Source organism: Vipera ursinii (assembly GCF_947247035.1).
Source record: "Vipera ursinii genome assembly, chromosome: 2".
NCBI classification, from domain to species: Eukaryota; Metazoa; Chordata; class Lepidosauria; order Squamata; family Viperidae; genus Vipera; species Vipera ursinii.
The window spans coordinates 153,858,991-153,884,510 of record NC_139513.1 but is presented as its reverse complement, the minus strand read 5'-3'; the positions used below and the strand labels follow the sequence as shown (position 1 = coordinate 153,884,510).

At 43.7% G+C, this 25,520-nt stretch overlaps 1 protein-coding gene across 1 annotated transcript; it reads right to left on the bottom strand.

The window, feature by feature from the left end:
- Positions 1-474: 474 nt before the first annotated feature.
- On the bottom strand, positions 475-11,806 carry LOC310633422 (retinol dehydrogenase 7-like; the record flags this gene model as incomplete). Its single annotated transcript, XM_083351127.1, has 4 exons — positions 475-692; positions 1,294-1,451; positions 6,017-6,275; positions 11,491-11,806. 4 exons carry the CDS (start codon positions 11,804-11,806, stop codon positions 475-477), a joined length of 951 nt encoding a protein of 316 aa, XP_083207253.1.
- Between the last annotated feature and the right edge of the window lie 13,714 nt (positions 11,807-25,520).

The following is a 25,520-nucleotide window of genomic DNA, read 5'->3' as shown; positions in this document are numbered from 1 at the left end:
TGGCAGACTCATTTAGCCACTGAACTGCTGTCCTGCAGCCTCTGCCTGGCCCGTGCTTTCTTCCTTGCTAAGCTCAAAGATTATGTCACTACACCCCACTAGGCTTCTGGACAAAAGCTTTCTCAGGTGGTTCCTGGCCTTGCTGATGATGTAACACAGTCTGGAATATTATTGCAAAGGTACCTCCCTTCCTAGAATCACACGGGCCATTTAGGCCATCTATTCCAACTCCTGCACTCCGTCCAGAAGTCCAAATGAAAGCATATTAAATATTCCTTTGTTTGAAGTGGAATAAACAAAGAAACAATTTTTTTTTTGCAAATCTTTCCTTGAAGACTTTTCAGTTCTTAAACAATGGGGCTGAAAATATGGATTATTGTTGCATTGGTGAAATGGTCTTACCAGTTTTCACTATAACTGAAACCAATTTGTTTGCGCATTTGGACGACTGTAATACATTTTCTACAATGGAATCTAAAGTGCTTGTGCTGGCTTTGGAAGACTAATCCGAAATATGTAATCTATTATTGCAGTTGGCAAATAAGAGGCAGGCAGTAAGAAGAATTTTGCATCCCAGCCGGCAGAGTAACGGGTACGAGGATAGCAAGACGTCAAAGCTTGTTCTATGCAATTGGTGACCAAGCAGAGGTTCTTGCTGCCCATCTTACTGATATAGCAGGCATATTTGAGATCTAAGAAATAAGAAGCAAAAATCAGTCAATGGATTATCTTTCTATAGTAGCTTCTATGCTATTTTTTATATAGAAAAATATGAGTATTCCATGGGAGAAAGGCATAGTGGGAGATAAGGTGTCAAGTACCCTTGTTGCATGTGAACAATGAAGAGCAATATAAAAGGTTTTCTTCAGTTCTCAGCCCAAAGAGAATACTGAAAATATGATGCTTCAAAAGTGGAATGGCTTTGGATTGGTAGGGACTCTCAACTCAAAGCCAGGGCCTGTCATGAGGTCAACTGAGTCACTTCAAGCAGAATGAATTAAGCATCTTGAAAGTGTCATTATTGTCAAGCCATTCATCGGTTATTTATTGTGTTATTTTATTTGTATTACCCCAAGATGGAGAAACATGGGATTTTCTATCTGGTGTGAGAAAATAACTTGACTAGTTAGCATCTTCATTCCAAATGAGGACATGAAGGGCAAGTGTTGCTGATTTATTTCAAGTAGCCATATGTCTTTGTTGGCTTTGGTTACCTTTGTGATTCCTGCCTCTGCTGGTTCTCAATAACTCATACATAGACAAAAGTCTTTCTAGGGTTCCCCTTTTACTTACAAGCATCCAGGTATGGCTGTCCATAATATTCTTTGACGTGTGGAGGCATTTGGCTGAACACACCCTGTAAGTGCTGTTCTAGGTTATTGAGCATGTTTGTGGCAAAGCCCCCGGGCTCAATAATGCTGACTCTGACTCCGAAAGGAGAAAGCTCTCGCCTGTATTGGGATAAAAGGATGACTTTTGCATAAAGACAGCCAGAGGGGTCGAGGGATTAAGGTCTTGGACTAGGAGCAGGGAGACTAACATTTACTTTACTCCAGTCACAAACACTCCTTGGGTGACTGGATTTGCTTACTCTTTCTCAGTCAGCCTAACTCAGGAAGTTATTTTTGTTGGAGAAATAGGAGGTTGAAGCAATATACACTCTCCCTTGAACTCCATTGTGGGTATTTCAGTCTTTTCCTTTTTCTGCACATAAAAAATTACAGCAGTTATCCCATATGAAACAATGTTCCACAACTCTTTTCTAATTGTCTATCCCAGGGTTCCCCAACCTATGGTACAAGGCCCGGTACTGGGCCATGGCTTCTTGGCCACCAGGCCCTGGGATTAGCTGGTGAGCTCACCCCTCCAATTGTGGTAGCACTGCTGCACCAGTGCTAACGGCCCCATTTACATATGCATAAGGATGCTAGCACCACTGCTGGTGTCAAGCAGGCGCTAGCAGCCCGTTTGCGCATGAGCACCCAGGGCGCCTGCACGCACATTTCCCTGCTCCTCCCTTTCCTTCTGGGCCGCCAAGCCGCAAAGGTTGGGGAGCTCTGCTCTATCCAGTTGTCAGCGTTGCGACAATTGAGAAAACTGTAGCCATTTTACCTTTTCCTTTCATTGTGCTTCTTTCTGCTTTCTGGGATTTTAGATGTAGAAGTGGGGTAGGGGGAAATGTTTGAGCATTTTCAGTTAGCCATAACAATTGCAGCTGTGGGTGAACTCAAGACCTGTGTTAGATAAAGTTTTGGTGGGCTAAGTTGGGAAGACAGCCGCGTTTTGGATTAATTGGTGAATGTGATTTATGACAGTCTTTCTGGGGTGGGAACTTGTTGCTTTGTATCCAGGGGAGGGAACTTTAGTTTTGGGTTCAACTATGTAAGTGCCGATACTTTGTTTCCTCAATAAAATGTTCTTTAAGGAAGAATTCTTTGCCTTGAAGTTTTTTTCATTGGTTTCATCTATTGGAACCATGACACCAGTTCTAGTTTCAATTGAATATTGATCTTTAAAATTCTTTGTATCTTTGTGTGTATTTGAACTCAAAATGTTCAGGCATTTTTGCCTGAGCGGTTCCAAACAGCGCTTGGGTCCCCACCTGCCTCCTTTGCTCATAGCTCGGGCGATGCCATGGTGGAAGCCTGGGAAAAGGCAGCCACGGAAGCACTCAACCGAGTTGTACCCATGTGGCTCCTGACCTGATGCAGATCCAAGTGGGCTCCATGGTTTTCTACGGAGCTCCGGGAGATGAAACGTCGGAGATGGGGCCTAGAGAGCTGTTGGAGATCCAGCTGATCCGAATCCGACCGATCACGACTAAGGTCCTTTACGAGGTCTTATCTCATGGCGTTGAGGAGGGCAAGGTCTAATTACTTTGCTACCCTTATCGCGTCCGCAGATAATCGCCCGACCGCCCTGTTTAGGGTGACCCGCTCCCTCCTTAATCAAGAGGTGAAGGAGGATCCCTTACAGGGTCGTGCCGAGGAATTTAGCCAACATTTGCTGGACAAAATCGGATCTCGACCGGTTTGGATTCCGACTGGGCAGAATCTGACGATGAGAACATGGACAGTCTTGTTGATGTTATCTGGGAAGAGTTCGATCCTGTGACTCTGGACGAGGTAGACAAGATCATGAGGAAACTGAGCTCCACTACGTCCTTATTGGACCCATGCCCCCCCTGGCTGGTTTATGCGGCTCGGGATGGGACACGAAGCTGGATCCATGCAGTGATAACTGCTTCATTGAAAGAGGGCAGTTTTCCCACCGCCTTGAAAGAAGCGGTGGTGAGACCCCTCCTCAAAAAGCCTGTCCTGGACCCAGCTGTTTTAAACAACTTTCACCCGGTCTCCAACCTTCGCTTTCATGCGAAGGTTGTTGAGAGCGTAGTGGCGCATCAACTTCCTCTGTTCAGTGGCGTAGCGTGGGGGGTGCAGGGGGGGCCGGCCGCACCGGGTGCAACATCTGGGGGGGCGCGCTCGCACTGAGCTGCTCAGGGAGCCCCAAGGGCTGCACAGAGTTGGCTTGGCTCCGCTCTCGAGCTGCTCTTTCTTGCAAAGCGAAATGAGTCCGGCAGGTGAGATGGGCCACATAAACTGAATAAAATAAATAGAAGTGGCCAACTCTCCGCCCAGGCTCAGGCCAACCGCAAGCGCCCCGCAGGCGCCCTGGCAGGTTTGGCCGAGCGAAGACGGACCCGCTGGCCGGCCGGCCTAGCTTCGTGCGCATGCGTGGCTTTATTTAGCGGGGCTCACGTGCGAGCTTGAATGCAGCGGCTCTTGCAGGTCGGAGCCCCGCCCAGCCGCCCTCGAGAGGGACCCGGAAGCATCCCGCATGCGCGCGACTCTTCTTGGAAAGTCTACGCCGCTGCGGGGCGCGTCTTTTCAGCAGTGCCGTGACGTCACTGCCCGCCCGCCCCTCTATTTACACTTCCGGTTGCCTTGCCCCGGGTGCTGACAACCCACGCTACGCCACTGCCTCTGTTCCTAGAAGATGCTGATTATCTAGACCTGTACCAATCGGGTTTCAGGCCCGGACACAGCACGGAGACGGCATTGGTCGCTCTGATGAATGATCTCTGGCGAGCTCGGGACAGGGGTTGTTCCTTTGTCCTAGTCCTATTAGACCTCTCAGCGGCTTTTGATACCATCGACCATGGTATCTTACTGCGGCGTCTCAGGAGGTTGGGAGTGGGAGGCACTGTTTTTCAGTGGTTCTCCTCCTACCTTCTGGAACATTCACAGTCGGTGTTGGCAGGTGGGCAGAGATCGACCCCGAGACCTCTCGTTTATGGAGTTCCTCAGGGGTCGGACCTCTCCCCTCTCCTATTTAACATCTATATGAAGCCGCTAGGCGAGATCATCCGTGGTTTTGGAGTGGGATATCATCAGTATGCTGATGATACCCAACTTTTCATCTCGACCCCAAACCACCCCAGTGATACCCTCGACGTGATGTCCCGTTGCCTGGAAGCGGTCCGGGTCTGGATGGGGAGGAACAGGCTTCAACTCAACCCGGACAAGACTGAATGGCTGTACATACCGGCATGTCAGGATATTCAGATTATCCCATCTCTTACTATTGGGGGTGAATTACTACCCCCTGTAGATAAGGCTCGCAATTTGGGTGTCCTCTTAGATTCACAGCTCTCCTTAGAAGATCATATAGGAGCTGTGACTAGAGGGGCCTTCACCCAAGTTCATCTGGTGCGCCAGTTGCGACCCTATCTGGACCTGGATGCCTTGCATACAGTCACCCATGCACTTGTGACCTCTCGTTTAGACTACTGCAATGCTCTCTACATGGGGCTGCCCTTGAGGACCACTCAGAAGCTTCAGCTGGTACAGAATACAGCTGCGCGAGTTCTTTTGGGGGTCTCCCGATACTCCCATGTTACACCTCTGCTCCGTGAGCTGCATTGGCTTCCAGTTGCCTTCCGAGTGAAATTCAAGGTGCTGGTGATGACATACAAAGCCCTACATGGCATGGGTCCGGATTACCTACGGGAGCACCTACTGCCGGCGTCAACTTCCCTCCGTCCTGTACGCTCCCACAGAGAGGTCCTCCTCAGGGTACCACCGGTCAGAGAATGTCGGCCGGTGACCCCCAGGGGGAGAGCATTCTCGGTGGGTGCACCAATCCTTTGGAACCGCTTACCGGCTGAACTACGGATGGCCCCCGACCTTCGCTCCTTCCGGCATGATCTAAAAACTTATCTATTCGAACAAGCCGGCCTGGCCTGATGGGTTTGGGGTTTTAACATTATTTTAACTAACTTACCACATTGGGCACAATCATTTAACTTTAAATCTTGTATCCTGTATTCTTATTTTTATTGCCCTGTACACCGCCCTGAGTCCTTCGGGAGAAGGGCGGTATATAAATCAAATAAATAAAATAAATAAATAAATAAATTTTTGCAAGCCCACCAGTATGATAAAATGACCCTTTGTGTTGCCCACATTTCCAACATAGATTTGAAGTATCTTTAGACATATTTTAGATAATTTTTCTGGAGTTATATGCCAAAATTGCATCAATTATTTCCAATGATCCTAGCCCATTTTATCATGTATGGTTTCACTTGTTTTCTTCCATTTCAAATTTCATGAAAAGTGTATATATTTTAGCCATTATATTTTTATTTGGCATAATGGTTAAGGTAACTGGATAAAAATGGAGAGGCTCTGAGGTTTAGTCCTCCCATAAGCATGAAAGCTGGCTGAGTGACCTTGGGTTAGTCTCTCTCTGTTCTCCCAACTCTCCTGATTGGGTTGTTATTGTGTATTCAGTGTTCTATCATCTATTGTAAATCTTACTCTTACCTGTGCACATGCAACTGCATGAACATTTTGAAAGCTGCAGGATTGGCACAGGCAGGCCAAATGTCTATCTCAAACATGTTCCCACTAAATGTAAGCCAGAAGGACTAAGTGCCTTGCTGCTTCAAATGTAACAGGGAAAAATAATTTGCTGCTAAACATGAAAAAATAGCTATTAAGTTTACATTTACCTCAGAGTGTCTGAGAAGGCTTCCACAGCAAACTTGGAGAGGGAATACCCACCTCCGCTGATTGTCAGTCTTCCCAGAACACTAGACAAGTTGACCACTCTCCCTCTGGCTCTCCTCACCAGGGGTAGCATGTGGAGTGTCACGTCAATCAGCCCAAGCAAGTTGACTTCCAGCCCCTTGGCGAAGTCCTCCTTCCTCAGGCACTCATTGGGAGCAACTGGATAACCAATGCCTGCATTATTTACTAACCCCCAAAGTCCTGTGAGGGGAAAAAAAAGTGGATTCAGGAAAATCTTCATAATTTTGTCTTTGAATAATCTTAGCTGGAACCCCAATTTCCTCTGGCCTAGAAACCAAGACGCTGAGAGTTGTAGTCCTACCTTAGGCACAAAAGGTGGCTGAGTGAGCTTGGGCCAGTTATTCTCTCAGCCCAACCTACCTCACAAGTTTATTTTTGTGGGGAAAATAGGAGGAGGAAGTAATACAGGTAGTCCATTTCTTATGACCACAATTGAAGCCAACCTCTCTTGCTAAGTTAGACATTTGTTAAGTAAGTTTTGCCCAATTTTACGACCTTTCTTGCTACACTTGTTAAGTGCTTTGAGCTACTTATAATATAAAGTAATAAAAGTAAAGGTTGCCCCTGTCCAGTCATGTCCGACTCTTGGGGATCAGTGGTCATCTCCATTTCCTAGCTGAGGGAGCCAGCCTTGTCCAAAGATACTTCCATAGTAATGTGGTTAGCATGACTATATGCCGAGGCACAGAGAATGCTATTACCTTCCCATCAAAGTGGTACCTATTTATCTACTCACATTTGCATGCTTTTGAAGTGCTAGTGAGCAGGAGCTGGGGCATGAACAGGAGCTCACCCTGTCTCATGGCACTTGGGTCTCATCCCTGGGTTGTCAGTTTTCCAGCTGACAAGTTTAGCATCTTTAACCACTGAGCCATCACACAGACCCTCTCATAAAGTAATAAAGGCAAATAATTGGAGCTCTGTGAAATATGAAGGAAGGCATTAACTCTCCTACGAATTTTCTACTCTGGCAGCATCCCTTCAAAATTGTTTTATTGATAAGAAATGCTTGTTGGCGAAATATCTGCTCGTTGTTTCTAATTTCTAAAACTACCTGATGTTTGCTTGGTATTTGTGACCTTGTGTATAAACATTTGTTCGTGGTGGCTTGTTTTCGGAATAATTTCCAAGTGATCTTATTCTGCAGAATAAAATTGAAATATATAAAAACCTCCAAGATCATTTTAGCTTGACAGCAAGTGAGATGGGATGCATGATTTCTGCATCTGCTTGGATAATGCATTTTCACAAATGGCTGTCCTTCATATTTTGCACTGATTCTGCTGGAATTTTTGTGGCTATTCTTTTTCTTGTTCTAGTTATATTTATGCCCTCTGAGAAGATTAAGACAGGGCCAGTCTCATGAAGCTATATTATCAGCAGAGATTGGTATGTCGAACACAAATCTCCCTTCCTTCAGAATACCTGCTACAGAGTGCCAAAATATTACTGAGATATGACTTCTGGCAGCCAACTCAAGTTCTGAACAGATTGAAATGGCAAAACTTTTTTTCTTTAATGTTATAGTTTTTTTTTTATATTCCCTTCTTGTGTGCAGCATCTTAGCTTGTATGTGAGCAGTAGGATTCCTCTGGGCAAGCCTATTTGATAAGATAGAAAAATGTGGGTTAGGCAGCATCACCACCAAATAGATTCGGAGCTGGCTGACCGGCCGTACTCAGCATGTGGTCCTCAATGGAAGTGCATCTACATGGAAGGAAGTATGCAGTGGGTTGCCCCAGGGCTCTGTTCTGGGCCCGGTGCTCTTCAACATCTTCATCAACAATTTGGATGAGGGGATAGATGGGGAACTCATCAAATTTGCAGACAACACCAAGCTGGCAGGAATAGCCAACACTCCAGAAGACAGACTTACGATACAGGATCTTGACAGACGTGAAGACTGGGCGCTATCTAACAAAACGAAATTCAATGGTGAAAAAAGTAAGGTTCTACATTTAGGTAAGAAAAACCAAATGTTCAGGTATTGTATAGATGGTACCTTGCTCAATAGTAGTAAATGTGAAAGGGATCTTGGAGTCCTAGTGGACAATCACTTAAATATGAGCCAGCAGTGTGCTCCAGCTGCCAAAAAAGCCAAGACAGTGCTAGGGTGCATTAACAGAGGGATAGAATCAAGATCATGTGAAGTATTAATACCTCTTTACAATTCCTTGGTAAGGCTACATTTGGAATACTGCATCCAGTTTTGGTCACCATGATGTAAAAAAGATGTTGAGACTCTAGAAAGAGTACAGAGAAGAGCAACAAAGATGATCAGGAGACTGGGGGCTAAAACATATAAGAAAAACCAATAAATTTACATTAAAAAATGTAAATTGCTGAAATTGCTGAAATTGGGTATGTCTAATTTAATGAAGAGAAGGGCGAGGGGTGACATGATAGCAGTGTTCCAATATCTCAGGGGCTGCCACAAAGAAGAGGGAGTCAAGCTATTCTCCAAAGCACATGAAGGCAGGACAAGAAGCAACAGATGGAAACTAATCAAGGAGAGAAGCAACCTAGAACTAAGGAGAAATTTCCTGACAGTTAGAACAATTAATCAGTGGAACAACCTGCCTCCAGAAGCTGTGAATGCTCCAACACTGGAAGTTTTAAAGAAGAGATTGGACAGCCATTTGTTTGAAATGGTATAGGGTTTCCTGCCTGAGCAGGGGGTTGGACTAGATGACCTCGAAGATGACCTTCCAACATTATTGTTGTTGTTGTTGTTGTTCTTATTCTTATTCTTATTATTCTGCACTTTTATGACCATTTGTGCAAGGCATTGTGGTGATTTAGATCCACCTTGAGGTGTACATGGTTTTGATGTACGAGGGTCTGTAGGGATGATTGTTATTAGTATATACATGCTTCTTTAGTGTGTCTATTGCCTTCCCTGGCTACTTCCAGCTCCTGTCACCACCTCTATTCCACTTGCAGGATTAGTTGGAGACAGAACCTGCTCATTATCAGTCACCTATATTATCTATTTATACTATATTATCCAGCATTCCCTTTAAGAATACTGCTGGGCTAATTCTGAATGTGAGTTTAGCAAATTCTGTAGTCTATGGATTCTGTATATCTTGTCTTAAGTCCTAAGCTCTTAAGTACCACATTCCAGTGGCGTAGCGTGGGGGGTGCAGGGGGGGCCGGCCGCACCGGGCGCAACATCGGGGGGGGCGCGACTGGCGGGCTAGGGCAAGGCTGCTCACGAGCGAGCGGTATCTGTGCCTGCGCCGACACAGAAACGCTCCTCTCTCCGGGTGGGGGAAGGCTCGGCGGCTCCCTGGATCTATATACGCCTCTGTATGCGCACGCCGCCGCGCGCTCCCGCGAACGAGAAAGAAAGAACGGCGGCGTCTGCGAGCCTCGCCAGCGGCGGCGTTCCTCGGTGTGGGCGTGCCTGCGTCTTTGGGTGTGAGGCTTTCGGAGAGGCTGCCTTTGGCTCCTGGTACTTGCAGCCGGTGTAAAAGAACAAGTCTGTGAAAGCGGGCGAGAATTTCAGGGGGGTGGGGGGGGACGGGAGATCGCGGGAGGCTCGATTCTTCTTACGCCAGGGGGGTGCCAGGCGTGCGGTGCAGTGCGAGAGCAAGGGGGCGCAAATTACTTCCCTTGCCCCGGGTGCTGACAACCCACGCTACGCCACTGCCACATTCTATATCCTGTAAATATTTGAGAAGCGTTATAAAGAATTTGACTCCCTCAAGCCTTTTTTTTATTAAAAAGTTTTAGAATACATTTTATCTTTAACAAACAACAAAAAAAAGAAAAAGAAACCCCCCCAGCCCCCTTCCCTCCCACCCTCCCCAACCCTCCCCAACCCCACCCTCCCTTTCCCCTCCCCCCCCCACTTCCCAGAGCAGAATACAGGGTATAAAAATACAAACAATCATAATCTAGCTTACGCAAACAATCCTGAACTATATAGACTATCGAACTTTAACTCATATAGATAAACTCCAAACATATATATATATATATACATCATATCAATAATTATTCAAAAACAAGATAATACTTTTCAATCTACCCAATAAAAACAATCACAAATAAAACAATTTATATCAATTGTCTAAGGCTGTTCTTCTTCCCAACTAAGCTTTAAATTCATATTATCCTGATATATTATACAAATTAAAATACCATAGATTACTTCCAAACTTAATTTTTTTTTATATAATCACATCATTCTTATATTCTTATATTCTATTACGTACTCCAATATTGCCCATAAAAGTATTACAAATTAATTTCAATCACACATAAAACAATTTATATCAGTTTTATAAAACTATTCTTCTATCCAACTAAACTTTAACATACTAAAACCAAGTTTATACAACCTTTCCTTCTCCTAATGTATTATACAACTTAAAATACCATACATTACCTTCCAGGCTTAAAACTTTCCATCCAAATAACAAAGCATAACCTACAGAATATCAATAAACACTACTACAAATCTTCCCAATTAAATTTTCATAATCATCTTAAAACTAAAGCAACACAAAATATTATAAAATTATTTTATAAGGGTGAAAAATGAATCCCCAAATACTTAATCCTTCTAGCATCCTTATTACATTATTATCTCTTGCAATTATGCAACTAAATCCTCAGGTTTGCTTCATTCTTCCAGAAGCAGCACACTTCTTCCAATTTCTGGCCTTCTCCCGTGGTGATGAAATTTGACCCACTCCTGTAGCTTTCACATCTGTCTGTGTTAACCCTTCAACATCTTGTGGATTCTCTCTGGAACGTTGAGGCTCTCTGTCACCTTTTTTCTTTGTAGACTCCAAAGACGGTATGGGGACTGCTTTTAAAACATTACTGTAAAAGTCACGTGCCTGAATCACCGTGGTAAAACAATGCCTCATACCTTCATAAGTCACCACCATTTGACTCCCTCAAGCCTTTTTTTTTGTCTCTGTGTGCTGAACCCACAGAAATTCAAGGACATTTCTTTCATGAGAGAGTTCTTATTTCTATGTCTCTTCTTATTGCCCAAATGATTAGGGAAAAACCCTCTATGCAGTAATGGGATTCAGCCAGTTCGCATCAGTTTGGCAGAACCAGTAGCTAATTTTTTTGTTGCCCAGGGACAGATGGACTTCCGGAAGCATCATCCACACAGAGAACCGGTTGTTCTCATATATGAATCCCACCACTGCCTCTATGTATAAAATCAACTTAAGAAACAAACTAAACAAGTACATAATTAACAAATCAAGAGTTTGGTTTAAATGTGCACTTGACTAATTAATGCATAATGAGAAAATGTACTATGTCTCCTGGAGAGGTAAAACCTGGTAGCTTGAAAGAAGCCCATTTTTTTTTGCATTGCTCCCGCATAAAAATTCCACACAGGATAATAAACAGAGTACATCACCTTTGTTCCCCACGCAGGTTTTCACCCACTCAGTTGCTGCTGCAACATTCTCGGTGCTGGTGACATCCAGCAGAGTGGTTTTTAACCGGTCCGATGTGACCTTTTCCAGCTGTTCTGCCGCTTCTGGAGTGAGACAAGAGGCCAACACCCGCAGACCCTGAGCATCCAGCTGCCTGGCCAGCTGGTTCCCAAAGCCAGAATCACAGCCTGTGATGAAGACATATTTTTCCGTCAGGTTCTCCACCGTTTGTCTTTCCAGGTACCAACGGTAAAGGAGGAAAAGAACAGCCACCAGGACAGGCAGAAGGAGCCACATAGCTGAAACCTGCCTGGAAGAATGAGAGAGAATGGAGAAACTAGCTGTCCTTATATCCAGGTACAGGTCAAATATAATACCTATCCTGTTCCAAAGTTGAACATCAGTTAAGATGATAAGATCAGAACATCTGCATGTGGCAAGGGATCATGAAGTTCAGAGTAGACACACCCACTATCTATTTCTGATTTACCATTGTAGAGGGGCAGGATCTGGTTTCCAGTGTGATTAGAATCAGAGGGCACCTGCCCACCTACCCCTCTGAGCAACAATCAAAAAACCACACAGCATATTTTCTCAGAGAGATAATTCTGTTCTCCTTGGAAAATATTATGAGGTGTTGTGCAACAATCCACCTTAGAGTGATCTACAATGGAACAGTCAGCAAAGGATATTGATGTTGCTTTCTTGTAGAACCATAAGATTTGTACATCCCAGAGTGGCTTAATCACTTTATATATATTAAAAACTAAAATGCAAGTAATTATTTACATATCCTGCTGCAAATAACAGAATGACCATCAAATAGAGTTCACTTGTGTAGTCATGGTAACCAATTGATTGATTCCATTAGATCAGTTCAGTGAACTACCATATCAGTACAGCACAGGTACAGGTCAAATAAAGTAAATTATCCTGTTCCAGAGTCGAATAAAAAGACAAATATTAGCCATAAATACATTGAGTTCTTTCTCCACCAATATATATGAAATGTTCTACTCAGTGGGGCTTTATACTTCTCAAGCTTTCACTTTTCTTATTCCTCCCTTTATCCAAACTTCCAACATAACCAAAACCTGTTGCTTGACCTGGAGGTGAAGGGAGGGGTGCTGCTCTTTGCTACTCATGGGGTGGCTATCATCCTACAGAGATTTCATTGATTTAATTGAACAATTAAAATTATGTGGTCATCTGGTCTCCCCCATTGACTTTTCTTTTTGGAAGCTGATATGACCATGGGATGCTACAACTATTGTAAATACAATTTACATATTGTAGATATGATCGTTGCACCTGAGTTTTGAACATGTGGCTTTAGGTATGATTTGACAGTTGTAAGTGTGAGGAGTGGTTGTAAGTCACTTTTTAACTGCTGTTGCAACTTTGAACAGTTGCTAAGTAAATGGTTGTGATGTGAGGACTACCTATACCAGCAAAAGATCCAAACAAAGCTGTAGGAGGTGAGCAGGCAAGAGCAGAGTTAAATGCATCATCGGTTTGGAATCCTTGCGCAGCCACAAGAGAACCAAATCCAGTTCCCCCATGTATTCTGTGGACTCTTATCTTGCTTCACTGCTGGCAGCCAGTGCCCTGTGTCATCATGGTTCAGTCCAAGCCGGGGATAAACAACATGGCAACTGCTTTAGGAAAAAGGTTACAGTTTATTGAAGAAGAGAGCCAGACAGAAATATGGCTCTAGCAGAAAAAGGGCTAAGCACATGTAGGAAGTGGGTTTTTGTACTCTCTGGAGCCTTTTATTTGGAGTTGTTTCCTGTTTCAGGCTTTGTATTTCCTGTGTCACATATTCTGACCTGAATCTTGGTGTGCCTGTCTGGTATTCTGATGGTGGTGGGCTAATCCTATTATGTCCCAAGGGTCATATCCTGCTTCCCTGGGGCTCTGGCTGATGACTCTTAGATTTTTGTTGATTTTAGGGATCTAATCCCATCTTCCTGACTCCAGTCTTTCTTTTTTTAATGTAAATTTATTGGTTTTTATAAGAGTGGGGAGAAAAATAAGGGGATAGGGTGTGGGGTTGGGATAGCGGGAAAGTTGGGGGAGGGGTTGGGTTTCCCCCCAATTACATTCAATATTTAGCAAATAGCATATTGTCTGGGTTGATATACATCAATAGAAGTAGTAAGAATAATAATTGATAACAATAATAGATATAGCAAATTATAGTAAACAATGTTAAATTTTCAATCTATAATATTTTTCTTAGTAAAATAAGGTCAAAAAATAAGTATCATTCCTTTCTCTCTAATTTGTTTATCTAGCCATTGATAAAATTTATTCCAGGTTCTATAGAAGACTTAATGCTCTTTTTCTTTAATCTCTAAATCTATCCATTTCTGCACAGTCTAATATTTTCTTGATAAGCATTTCTTCAGTTGGTAAACTCTTATTTTTCCAGTATTGGACATACTGTACATAATTCTTGCTGCTGTTAATACATGTAATATTAAATACCCAGTCTCTTTATCATAATTGGGATCTATCATTCCTAACAAAAACAATTCTGGTTTAAGTTCTATTTGATTTTTAACCATCTTCTCCAACCATAAATGCATTAAGCCAAAACCTTTTAGCTTTAGAACATGTCCACCAGAGATGATAATAGGTACCTGGTCTTTGGCCGCATTTCCAACAAACATTTGAAATATTTTTAAACATTTTCACTAGTCTCCCTGGTGTCATGTGCCATTTTATACAAATTTTCTTTATATAATACAGCTTTAGTTAATCTAATATTTCTATCCCACAACTTTTCCTATTCTTCAAGTTTTATAGTGTGACCAACATTTTTTGCCCAAATTATCATTTTTTCTTTAACTTGTTCTTCCTCCATCTCTAGATTAAGCAGAAACCTGTAAAGTTTTTTAATCAGCTGATTGAGTTCCCCAATCTACCATCCCTAGGAGGATCATCTGAGTTAGCTCGGGAGTTCATGGCTTCCATGACGGCCATGGACCTGACTCAAGTAATTCTTGGACCGACTCATGAGGGAGGCCACACCCTTGACTTGGTTTTCTTATCTGGACGGTGGTTTGATGATCTTGGTGGGGGCTCTCCAACTGTTATGCCCCTGTCATGAACCGATCATCACCACCTGCGGCTGGCCTTCCGTTTTGCCACCCCCCGCCGTGGGTGTACGAAGCCAACTAGATGGTACCGCCCCAGGCGCTTAATGGATCCTGATAGGTTCCAGGCAGCGCTGGGGTCCCCACCTGCCTCCGCTGCTCACAACTCGGCGGATGCCTTAGTGGAAGCCTGGGACAGGGCGGCCACGGAGGCACTTGACCGAGTTGTACCCTTGCGGCCCCTGACCCGGTGCAGATCCCAGCGAGCTCCATGGTTCTCCGCGGAGCTCCGGGAGATGAAGCGTCGGAGACGGGGCCTAGAGAGCCGTTGGAGGTCCAGCCGATCCGAATCCGACCGGTTGCGACTAAGAACCCACATTAGGTCTTATCTCGCAGCGATGAGAGTGGCGAGGTCAAATTACTTTTCCGCCCTCATCACGGCCGCCCTGTTTAGGGTGACCCGCTCCCTCCTCAATCAGGAGGTGAGGGAGGAACCCTTGCAGGGTTGTGCTGAGGAATTTGGTCAATATCTGTTGGATAAAATCGCTCGGATTCGGACCGGCCTGGACTCCAACTGGGCAGAGTCTGACGATCAGGACACGGGTGGTCTTGTCGATGTTATCTGGGAGGAGTTTGATTCTGTGACCCCTGAGGAGGTGGACAGGATTATGGGGAGGTTGAGCTCCACCACATGTTTATTGGACCCGTGCCCTTCCTGGCTGGTTTATGCAGCTCGGGAGGGGACACAAAGCTGGTTCCAGGCAGTTATATCTGCTTCTTTGAGTGAGGGTAATTTCCCCGCCGCCTTGAAGGAGGCAGTGGTGAGACCTCTCCTCAAGAAGCCCGCCTTGGACCCAGCTGTGTTAAATAACTTTCGTCCGGTCTCCAACTTTCGCTTTCTTGCGCATCAGCTCCCTCTGGTCCTGGATGAAGCAGATTATCTAGACCCGTGCCAATCGGGTTTCAGGCCCGGGTACAGCAAGGAGACGGCATTGGTTGCTCTGGTGAATGATCTCTGGAGGGCCCGGGACAGGGGATATTCCTCTGTCCTAGTCTTATTAGACCTCTCGGCGGCTTTCGATACCATCGACCATGGTATCCTGCTGCGGCGTCTCAGGGGATTGGGAGTGGGAGGCACAGTTCTTCGGTGGTTCTCCTCCTATCTCCTGGGACGTTCGCAGTCGGTGTTGGCAGGAGGGCAGAGGTTGACCCCAAGGTCTCTCATTTGTGGAGTTCCTCAGGGGTCGGTCCTCTCGCCTCTCCTGTTCAACATCTACATGAAACTGCTGGGTGAGATCATTCGTGGTTTTGGAGTTGGGTATCATCAGTACGCTGATGATACCCAGCTTTTCATTTCGACCCCAAACCACCCCAGTGATGCCCTTGACGTGATGTCCCATTGCCTGGAGGTGGTCAGGATCTGGATGGGGAGGAACAGGCTTCAACTCAACCCGGACAAGACTGAATGGCTGTACATACCGGCATCTCAGGAAATTCAGATTATTCCATCTCTTACTATTGGGGGTGAATTACTATCCCCCGTAGATAAGGCTCGCAATTTGGGTGTCCTCTTAGATTCACAGCTCTCCTTAGAAGATCATATAGGAGTTGTGACTAGAGGGGCCTTCGCCCAGGTTCGTCTGGTGCACCAGTTGCGACCCTATCTGGACCTGGATGCCTTGCGTACAGTCACTCATGCACTTGTGACCTCTCGTTTAGACTACTGCAATGCTCTCTACATGGGGCTGCCCTTGAGGACCACTCAGAAGCTTCAACTGGTACAGAATACAGCTGCGCGAGTTCTTTTGGGGGTCTCCCGATACTCCCATGTTACACCTCTGCTCCGTGAGCTGCATTGGCTTCCAGTTGCCTTCCGAGTGAAATTCAAGGTGCTGGTGATGACATACAAAGCCCTACATGGCATGGGTCCGGAGTACCTCGGGGACTACCTGCTGCCGGCGTCAACTTCCCTCCGCCCTGTACGTTCCCACAGAGAGGGCCTCCTCAGGGTGCCTCCGGTCAGAGAATGTCGGTTGGTGGCCCCCAGGGGGAGGGCCTTCTCTGTGGGCCTTCCGGCTTTATGGAATCAGCTGCCGGTCGAGCTCCGGACGGCACCTGACCTTCGCTCCTTCCGACGTGGTCTGAAGACCCATCTATTTGTACAAGCCGGCCTGGCCTGATGGGGATATGTTGGGGTTTAAATGGGGATTTTTAATGGGGATTTTTATATTGTATATTGTTACCGACTGTTTTAACTGGGCTATTATTTAATTCTTTTTTAATTTTTGTATCTTGTATTTTTTATGTATGCCCTGTTCACCGCCCTGAGTCCTTCGGGAGAAGGGCGGTATACAAATACAATAAAACTAAACTAAACTAAACTAGCAATATACGATCGAGTTCTGTCTGTTCATTGTAGAGCCCCGTTGTTTTCAAGTCTTTTTAATATCTTGTTTGAATTTGTAAATATGGCCACCATGCTAAATCAATACCTTGTTGATATAGGTCTTGTCTAGATTTCAATCTTCCTTCATTATCCAATAAGTCCTTATATTTTACAAGTTTATCATAATTAATTACGTTTGGGTAAGCAAAAGCTTCCATTGTTGAAAGCCATTCAGGTATCTTAATATAAGTTTTTCCCTTTATTTTTTCCCCATTCTAATAAAAGTGTGTTTCTTATGGTATGGTTCTGAAAGTATTATGGGCTTTATTCTTCCAATACCATAAGAAGGCATACCAGCCGATCTGCAGGTCATGCCCCTAAAGATATAATGGTCTTTTATCTCTGAGTGTTATCCATACTTTAATCCACATTAGAATAGCTGTTTGGTAATATAACTTCCAATCTGGGGGTCCCAGTCCTTCCCTTTCTCTAACAGCCTGTAACATTTTCATTTTAATTCGTGCTTTTTTCCCTTGCCAAATAAATTTCAATATTTATTTTTATTTATTTTATTTTATTCGATTTATATACCGCCCTTCTCCCGTAGGACTCAGGGCAGTTCACAAGGTTTTTAAAAACAATACAACAAATTACAAAACTTAAAATCAATTAAAAAGATTATATTGACCTTGAAATAAAACCCCAGTTAAAATACAATTAAAATCCCAATTAATATTCTCAGTCCAGGCCAGAGAGCTCAAAGAGCCAGGTCTTCAGGTCCCAGAGGAATGAGCAAAGGTCAGGGGCAGTCCTAAGCTCTACAGGCAGCTGATTCCAAAGGGCACCCACAGAGAAGGCCCTCCCCCTGGGTATTGTCCGCCAGCAATCTTTTACCGGCAGTACCCTGAGAAGACCCTCCCTGTGCGAGCGCACAGGACGATATCCCAGACCCATGCCATTTAGGGCTTTATAGGTCATCACCAGCACCTTGAATCTCACCCGGAGGGCAACCGGAAGCCAATGCAGCTCGCGGAGTAGAGGTGTTACATGGGAGTATCAGGAAACCCCCATCACAACCCGCATGGCTGCATTCTGCACCAGCTGAAGCCTCCGTGTGGTCCCCAAGGGCAGCCCCATGTAGAGAGCATTGCAGTAGTCCAATCGGGAGGTCACGAGCGCATGAGTGACTGTGAGCAGGGCATCTCGGTCCAGGTAGGGCCTCAACTGGCACACCAGGTGAACCTGGGCAAAGGCCCCCCTGGTCATGGCTCCTATATGGTCTTCAAAACTGAGCCGTGAATCCAGGAGGACACCCAAGTTGCGAGCCCTATCGATGGGGGGGTAACACCTCACCCCCCATCATTAAAGGTGGAATAGAGTGGTTAGTCTGAGATGCCGGTATGCACAGCCACTCAGTCTTGGCAGGATTGAGATGAAGCCTGTTTCTCCCCATCCAGACCTGGACCGCCTCCAGGCAATGGGACATAACGGCGAGGGCATCACTGGGTTGGTTCGGGGTGGAGAGAAAAAGTTGGGTATCATCAGCGTACTGATGATACCCCACCCCGAAACCACGAATGATCTCACCCATCTGGAACCATTCAGGGTCCATTAGGCGCCTGGGGCGGAACCATCTGGTCGGTTCTGCAGCCCAGCAGCGGGGGGTGGCATAACAGAAGACCAGCCGCAGGAGATGATGGTCGGACCATGACAGGGGAACAATGACCGGTGAACCCCCTCCCAAATCATCCAACCACTGTCCAAACAGGAACACCAGGTTGAGATTGTGACCCCCACATGAGTTGGGCCTTGAAATACCTGGGTCAGGTCCATGGCCGTCATGGAAGCCATGAACTCCCGGGCTAACTCTGACGACCCTTCCAGGGAAGGCAGGTTGAAGTCACCCAGCACTATAAGCCTGGGGAACTCCACTGCCAACCTTGAGAGGGTGTCGAGCAGCTCAGGCAGAGCTGTTGCCACACAGCTGGGTGCCAGGTATGTGAGCAACAAGCCCATCTGAACCCGAGGGCCACATCTCAGGAGGAGGGACTCCCTCCCTCCAATCTGGACAATGGTGGTCTCCCGTGGACATAAAGTCTCCCTAATAACCACCGCCACCCCTCCACCCCTACCCTGAGCCCGTGGCCGGTGTAGCACACAGAAACCTGGGGGGCATAACTCGATCAGAGGGACCCCTCCCTCCGAGCCCAACCAAGTTTCCGTAATGCATGCCAGATCCGCGCGTTCCTCCTCGATCAGGTCACGAATGAGGGGAGCCTTATTAACAATGGTAAACCAGCCTGAGCTCAGGGACCTGATCTCCCTCATCCCCAGGCAAAAGGGTGCTAACCGGAGGGTTGGAGCGCTCCATCGCTCGGAGACAGCGGGGGCACAATCCCGCATGTTGATATGGCCCTCCGTGCAAACACCTGCTGCCATTCCCTATCATCGTGGGGATTTGAAACCCCACCCCAACACATCCAGAACCAGCAGCCTCCACCCCAAACCCCGTGCCGTCGGGACCCCTAACAGGCCCAGACGGAGTGCCGGTTAATAATTCCCTCCCCACCCTCACCCTCCGTAACCTTTTAAAATAACTGGGTAAAAATATATTAGGGGCCTCTTAATATGTCTCCACTTGAGGCCCCTGTCTAAGCCCAGCCACCATATTATGGTGTTCAGTTCATCAAAGAAAGCTTTTTCTAATTTTACGGGAATAGTTTGAAATAGAAAGAGTATTTTTGGTAAAATATTCATTTTAATTGTAGCTATTCTCCCCAGCATTGAAAGTTGGAGGTTTTTTTCCAGTTTTCTAAGTCCAGTTTTATTTGTTTTAGTAATTTTATGTAGTTATCCTCTTTTATTGTTGCACATCTTGCTGTTAAGTAAATTCCCAAATACTTAACCTTTTTGACTGTTTGAAGGTTTGTTTTTCTTTCAAGTTGCATTTTCTGTTTTCTGTTAAGTTCTTTCTCTATTTGTTATCAAACCTGCTACATCACCATATTGTTCTATTGTATCCAACAATTTTGTGCTTGTTTCCAAAGGTTCTTCCAATATAAAAACCAAGTCATCTGCAAATGCTTGTAATTTGTATTTTTCACCCTTTATCTCTAGTCCTTTAATCTCAGAGTCTTGTCTAATGTTTCTGTTCAGTACTTCCAGAGTTAATATAAATAGTAGTGGGGATAAAGGACATCCCTGTCTTGTGCCCTTTTTAATATTAAAGATTTCTGTATAGTCCCCATTTACAATTATTCTAGCAGTGTGTTTATCATAAATTGCATGGATTCCATTTATAAAGTTTTCCCCAAAGTCCATTTTGGCAGGTTGCTGGAACATGAATTGCCAAGTAAGATTATCAAATGCTTTTTGTGCATCAAGAAATATCAGAGCCATCTGTTTCCCTGGATGGGCTTCAGAGCCTTGGTGGAGCAGTGGGCTAATGCCTCCTTAAGTAACACCAGCTGCCTGCAATTAGTGCAGGTTCGCATCCCACTAGGCTCAAGGTTGACTCAGCCTTCCATCCTTCTGAGGTAGGTAAAATGAGGACCCAGATTGTTGGGGGCAATTAAGCTGACTTTGTAATAATGCCGCTTGAGGTGTGTGTGAAAGCCCTAATAAGCAGGCATATACATAGAATGAAGGCTACTGCTAAGCTTGTAAGCCGCCCTGAGTCTTCGGAGAAGGGCGGGATATAAATGGAATTAAAATAAAAATAATAAAAAATAGTACTCTGGGACATCCAGGATTGTTGAAGGCTACTGCTAAGCTTGTAAGCCGCCCTGAGTCTTCGGAGAAGGGCGGGATATAAATGGAATTAAAATAAAAATAATAAAAAATAGTACTCTGGGACATCCAGGATTGTTCTTAAATTATTTTTTCTCTGTCTTTTAGGTAAAAAGCCGTTTTGATCAATATGTATAAATTCACTCAAAAATTTCTTAATTCTTTCTGCAATTATTGAAGCAAAGATTTTATAGTCCACATTGAGTAATGAGATTGGTCTATAATTTTTTATATGTGTCAAGTCTGCATCTTCTTTAGGTATTAAAGTGATATTAGCTTCAGTCCATGTCTTTGGTATTTTGGTTTCTAGGAGAATTTCATTGCAAAGTTCTTTCAAAGTTGGAGTTAAGATATCTTGTAAAGCAGTATAGAATTCTGCAGGTAGTCCATCTGCCCCTGGGGTCTTATCTTTTTTTTTGCCTTTTTATAGCTTCCATAATTTCCATCATTGATATTGGTTCATTCAATATATTTTGAAAGTTCTGGGAAACTTTTGGTATGTTTGCTTTTTAAAAATATTGCTGTAATTTTTCCTTGGGGATTTCCTTTGCTTTGTAAAGTGTCTCATAATATTCTTTAACAATTTTTTTCACTGCATCATTTTGAAACTGTATTTCTCCATTTGTATTTTGTAATTTCTTTATCATTTTCTTTTCTTTTTCTTTTTTCAATCTATATGCTAGCCATCTTCCCGGCTTATTTGCATTTTCAAAGAAATTCTGTTTAGCCCGTTTGATCTGTTGAGCCATTAGTTCCATCTCAGCTAAATTTAAGCTATGCTTTATTATTTCCATTTGTTTCTTGAGTGATACTTTATCTGGATCTATTTGTAGTTCTGCTTCTAGTCTTCTGAGTGCCTCCCTCAGGTTTAGTTGTAATTGTTTCTTTTCTTTGTTTTTCTTAGCCATGTAAGTTATGGCCAAGCCGCTAAAATATGCTTTAGCAGTGTCCTAAACATTTTGGAGTGATGTTACTTCCTTCTTATTTATTTTGAAGAAAAATTCCATTTCCTTTGTCACTAGTTGTAGAAATTCTTTTTCCTTCAGTATCAATTTATTTAGAGACCATCTAGGTTTCTTCTTAGTTCCTTTCCAGATCATTTTTATTGGATTATGGTCTGCCCAGTCATTGGCTTCAATTTCCACCTCTTGAATCATCAATTTCAAGTCCAATGAGATCCATATCATATCAATTCTTGACCATGATTTTTTGTGTCTATTTGAGTAAAATGTATATTGTAATTTCTCTGGGTTTCTCTCTCGCCATATATCTAACATGCTAAATTCTTCTATAGTTTTTAAAAATGCTCTAGGTAATAAATTTCCTCCTTTCCTTCCTTGCTTGGCACTTTTGTAGTCCGAGGATCCATTTGCAATTGCATTAAAGTCTCCCATTATGCAAACATTTTGGTAGTTTAGATCTAGTATTTTCTTATAAAATTTAAGATAAAATTGTTCTCGTTTATCGTTAGGTGCATATATTCCAATGATTAGTAGTTGCTTTTGATCCATCATAATTTCCACCATTAAAATTCTCCCCTCTTCGTCTGCATAAATTTGTTTGGGGCTCATCTTTTCTTTGATATAAAGGGCTACTCCTCTTTTCTTTTGGGATGATGATGCAAAGAAAAGTTTGCCTATTTTTGATTGCTCTAGAATTTTGGTATGTTTCCTCGTAATGTGCATTTCTTGGAGACAAATTATATCCATATTTAATTTTTGTAAGCATGTGAAAGTTTTTCTTCTTTTTGAGGGAGAATTTAGGCCGTTAATATTTACTGATAGTATCCCCATCTCTTCCATCCTTTTCAGTTATATCTGGGTCTTAGTCTTCTAGTCGATCTTATCTGTCTCTGGTCTCTTGGTCTTGCACCTTCTTCTGAATAGGCATATGTGGTTTGGGTTTCTTTGGTCTCTTCCCTCTCTTTTTGGTCGGCCTCACCTTGAACTGGCAATTCCTCTTGTTTTTTGGGTTCCGGATTGTCTTTCTCCAAAAAGGCTCTGTGACTGTCAAAAAACTCCAATGCTTTAAGTGGTGTATCCAGTCTGTATCTTTTTGTATCTCAGTAGAGTAAAATCCCTTCTGGAATCAGCCATCTAAAATTCACTCCTTTTTCAACATTTCTTATTTAAAAATTGGTAGTCTCTTCGAGCCTCTCTTATCCTTCTAGGAATTTGCTTAAGAACCACAATTTCTTTCTCTTTGTATTTCAACGGCTCATCTCTTACTTTTCTCAGGATTTCATCTCTTATGGTTCTTTTAAAAAATCTGACATGGACTTCCCTGGGCACCTTATTTCTTCTAGCATAATTTGAGCTAACACGATAGGCCTGATCGACTTCTCCTTGTATTTGTGACTTCCCCGAGCCTAGAATGTCTGCCAGCAACTCTGTCATCAATTCTAGAAGATCCTCTTCCTTGTCTTCTTGTATGTTTTGGAATCTTAGGAAATACAACGCCCGCTCCATTTCTATGGTCATCAAAGAATCTTCCAGTTCTCCATTTATTTGGATGAGTTTTTGGTTTTCATCTTTCAGGTCTGCTATTTGATGGTCAACCTCCGTTGACTTATGTTCCATTTTTTTGGATTCTTTGCTGGTTTTCTGAAATCATCTTTATGAGGTCTGCCAATTGAGAATCTATGTTGTTGATTTTTTGGTTCATTTTATCTAGGTCACTTTTCAACTCTTCGTGGTTTTTACTTGCTGTGGTGGACTGGGCAGTGTTGGCATCAAAAATTGCTTGTAAGATAGCTTGGGTATCCTTCTGTTGGATATCGGTCTTTTCCTGTTGTAACATTGTAGTTATTGATTTCTTAAACAAGGACAAACCTGTTTAAGCAATAATCTTCAAAACCAAACAGGGCGAAAAGACCAAAGGGAGTCCTTTTTTCCTTCGAAAACAAAGATGGCAAAGACCTTCAGGGCAATGTCTGGGCAATTAGCCAAATTCCAGTGTGAGATAAAGCCATTCAAGAAGGGTGGGTGAAATTTTCAAGTTTCACCACTAGATGGGATTATCTATCCAGTCTCACCCTTTGCAGGGAAAATAAAATAGAAGGAGCGAGGGGGGAAAGAAAAAAAGTTTCAAGTTTAAAAAGAATTAAAAATTAAAAGCTAAAAGTAAAAATAAGAAGTAAAAATCATAGTGGCTTTCACACAAAAGCCCAATTTTATGAAGGAAAAGCTTTCCCAAGCTTCTAGCTAAAAACAGCCCTGTGACAAAGTAGCATTTTCACTTTGCAAGAAGCTTATACCACCGCTTGTAAATTGGAAGGGGGGGATAAAAGAGAATTCCACCCCCTCCCTCGAGCAAGGGCTTTGCTCCCAAAGGCTGAAAAAGTGCTAATTGCTAAGGGTCTTGGCTTGTAAAGAGAGTAAAAGGAAGTTCCTCACCATTGACTATTTGCATGTAAATTAGAAGTCTTTTGTCTCCGCTGGCAATGGCAGGTCAGACATTGCCCTGCCGGTTCCAGGGGCTCTGTTGGGACCAGCAGTCTGGCTACCACCTAATTGCAGTCCTCAGACATTCACCCTTTGGTGGCTGCCTCTACGGGGCAGCATTCAGTCCATTTGGACCCACCAGCTGATAGAATTTGGACCCAGGGAGGAGAGAGACCTTTCCCCGAGTCTGATTTTCAGCTGACGTCACTGGAAATCCTCTCCTGACTCCAGTCTTTCTGACAAGATTAACACATCTGTAACTCTGCAGACTTGGTTTTTGTTTGGGACAGAGAGACTTGGGGGCAGGGTTGGTTTCTGCTTTTAAAATCCTTTTAAAATATATTTTGCCATTTTAAATATTTTCAAGAATATTTCTTTCTCGGGGGGGGGCTGACTTCCCACAAATCCCCCCTTTGTGCCATAAGTGTGTGAATGACAAACTTACTGGCACAAGATTAAAATTGATCTGGTCAGGAGCCTTGTTAAACAAGCTTTAAACTCTTAAGCCACAAAAAAAGAAACACACTAATAGAAGCAAGCAGGAAAAGATCCCTCCAGAGGACTGGGAAAGAGCTGATGTAGTTCCCATCTTAAAAAAAAAAAGCAGGGGGGTAGATCCAGGAAACTACAGACGTATCAGCCCGACCTCAATACCTGGGAAGATTCTGGAAAAGATAATCAAATAACAAATCAGTGAACACATAGAGGCAAACAAAGTCATTACTAAAAGCCAACATGGGTTTGTCAAAAACAGATCATGCTAGATAAATCTTATTGCATTATTTGACCTAGTGACAAAATTAGTGGACCAGAGGAATGCTGTGGATATAATTTACTTTGACTTTGGTAAGGCATTTGATAAAGTTGGTATAGGGTTTCCTGCCTGAGCAGGGGGTTGGACTAGATGAATTCCAAGGTCCCTTCCATCATCATCATCATCATCATCATCATCATCATCATCATCATCATCATCATCAAACTTTTATTCATTAAACATGAAACTCAGTCAACTGAACACTCAAATTGACTGGCACTAATGGTTGACATGGGTTGCTGCCAACACCCTAGGAATCAACCAGGTATCTCCTTCAAATGTAAGATGTTCCGAGTAGCGCAGTTTTTTGTAGCTTTGTTGGAGTTATTGCAGGAAGCTGCAATTTCTTGATGTATTTTGCAAAGTTTTGGACATAGTTCCCAATGCCCCAATGACAATGGGTTACACTGTTACTGTTGTTGTTGTTATTATTATTATTTGCAAGAGTGAAACCTTTCCAGCAGATAAAGTTAAAACA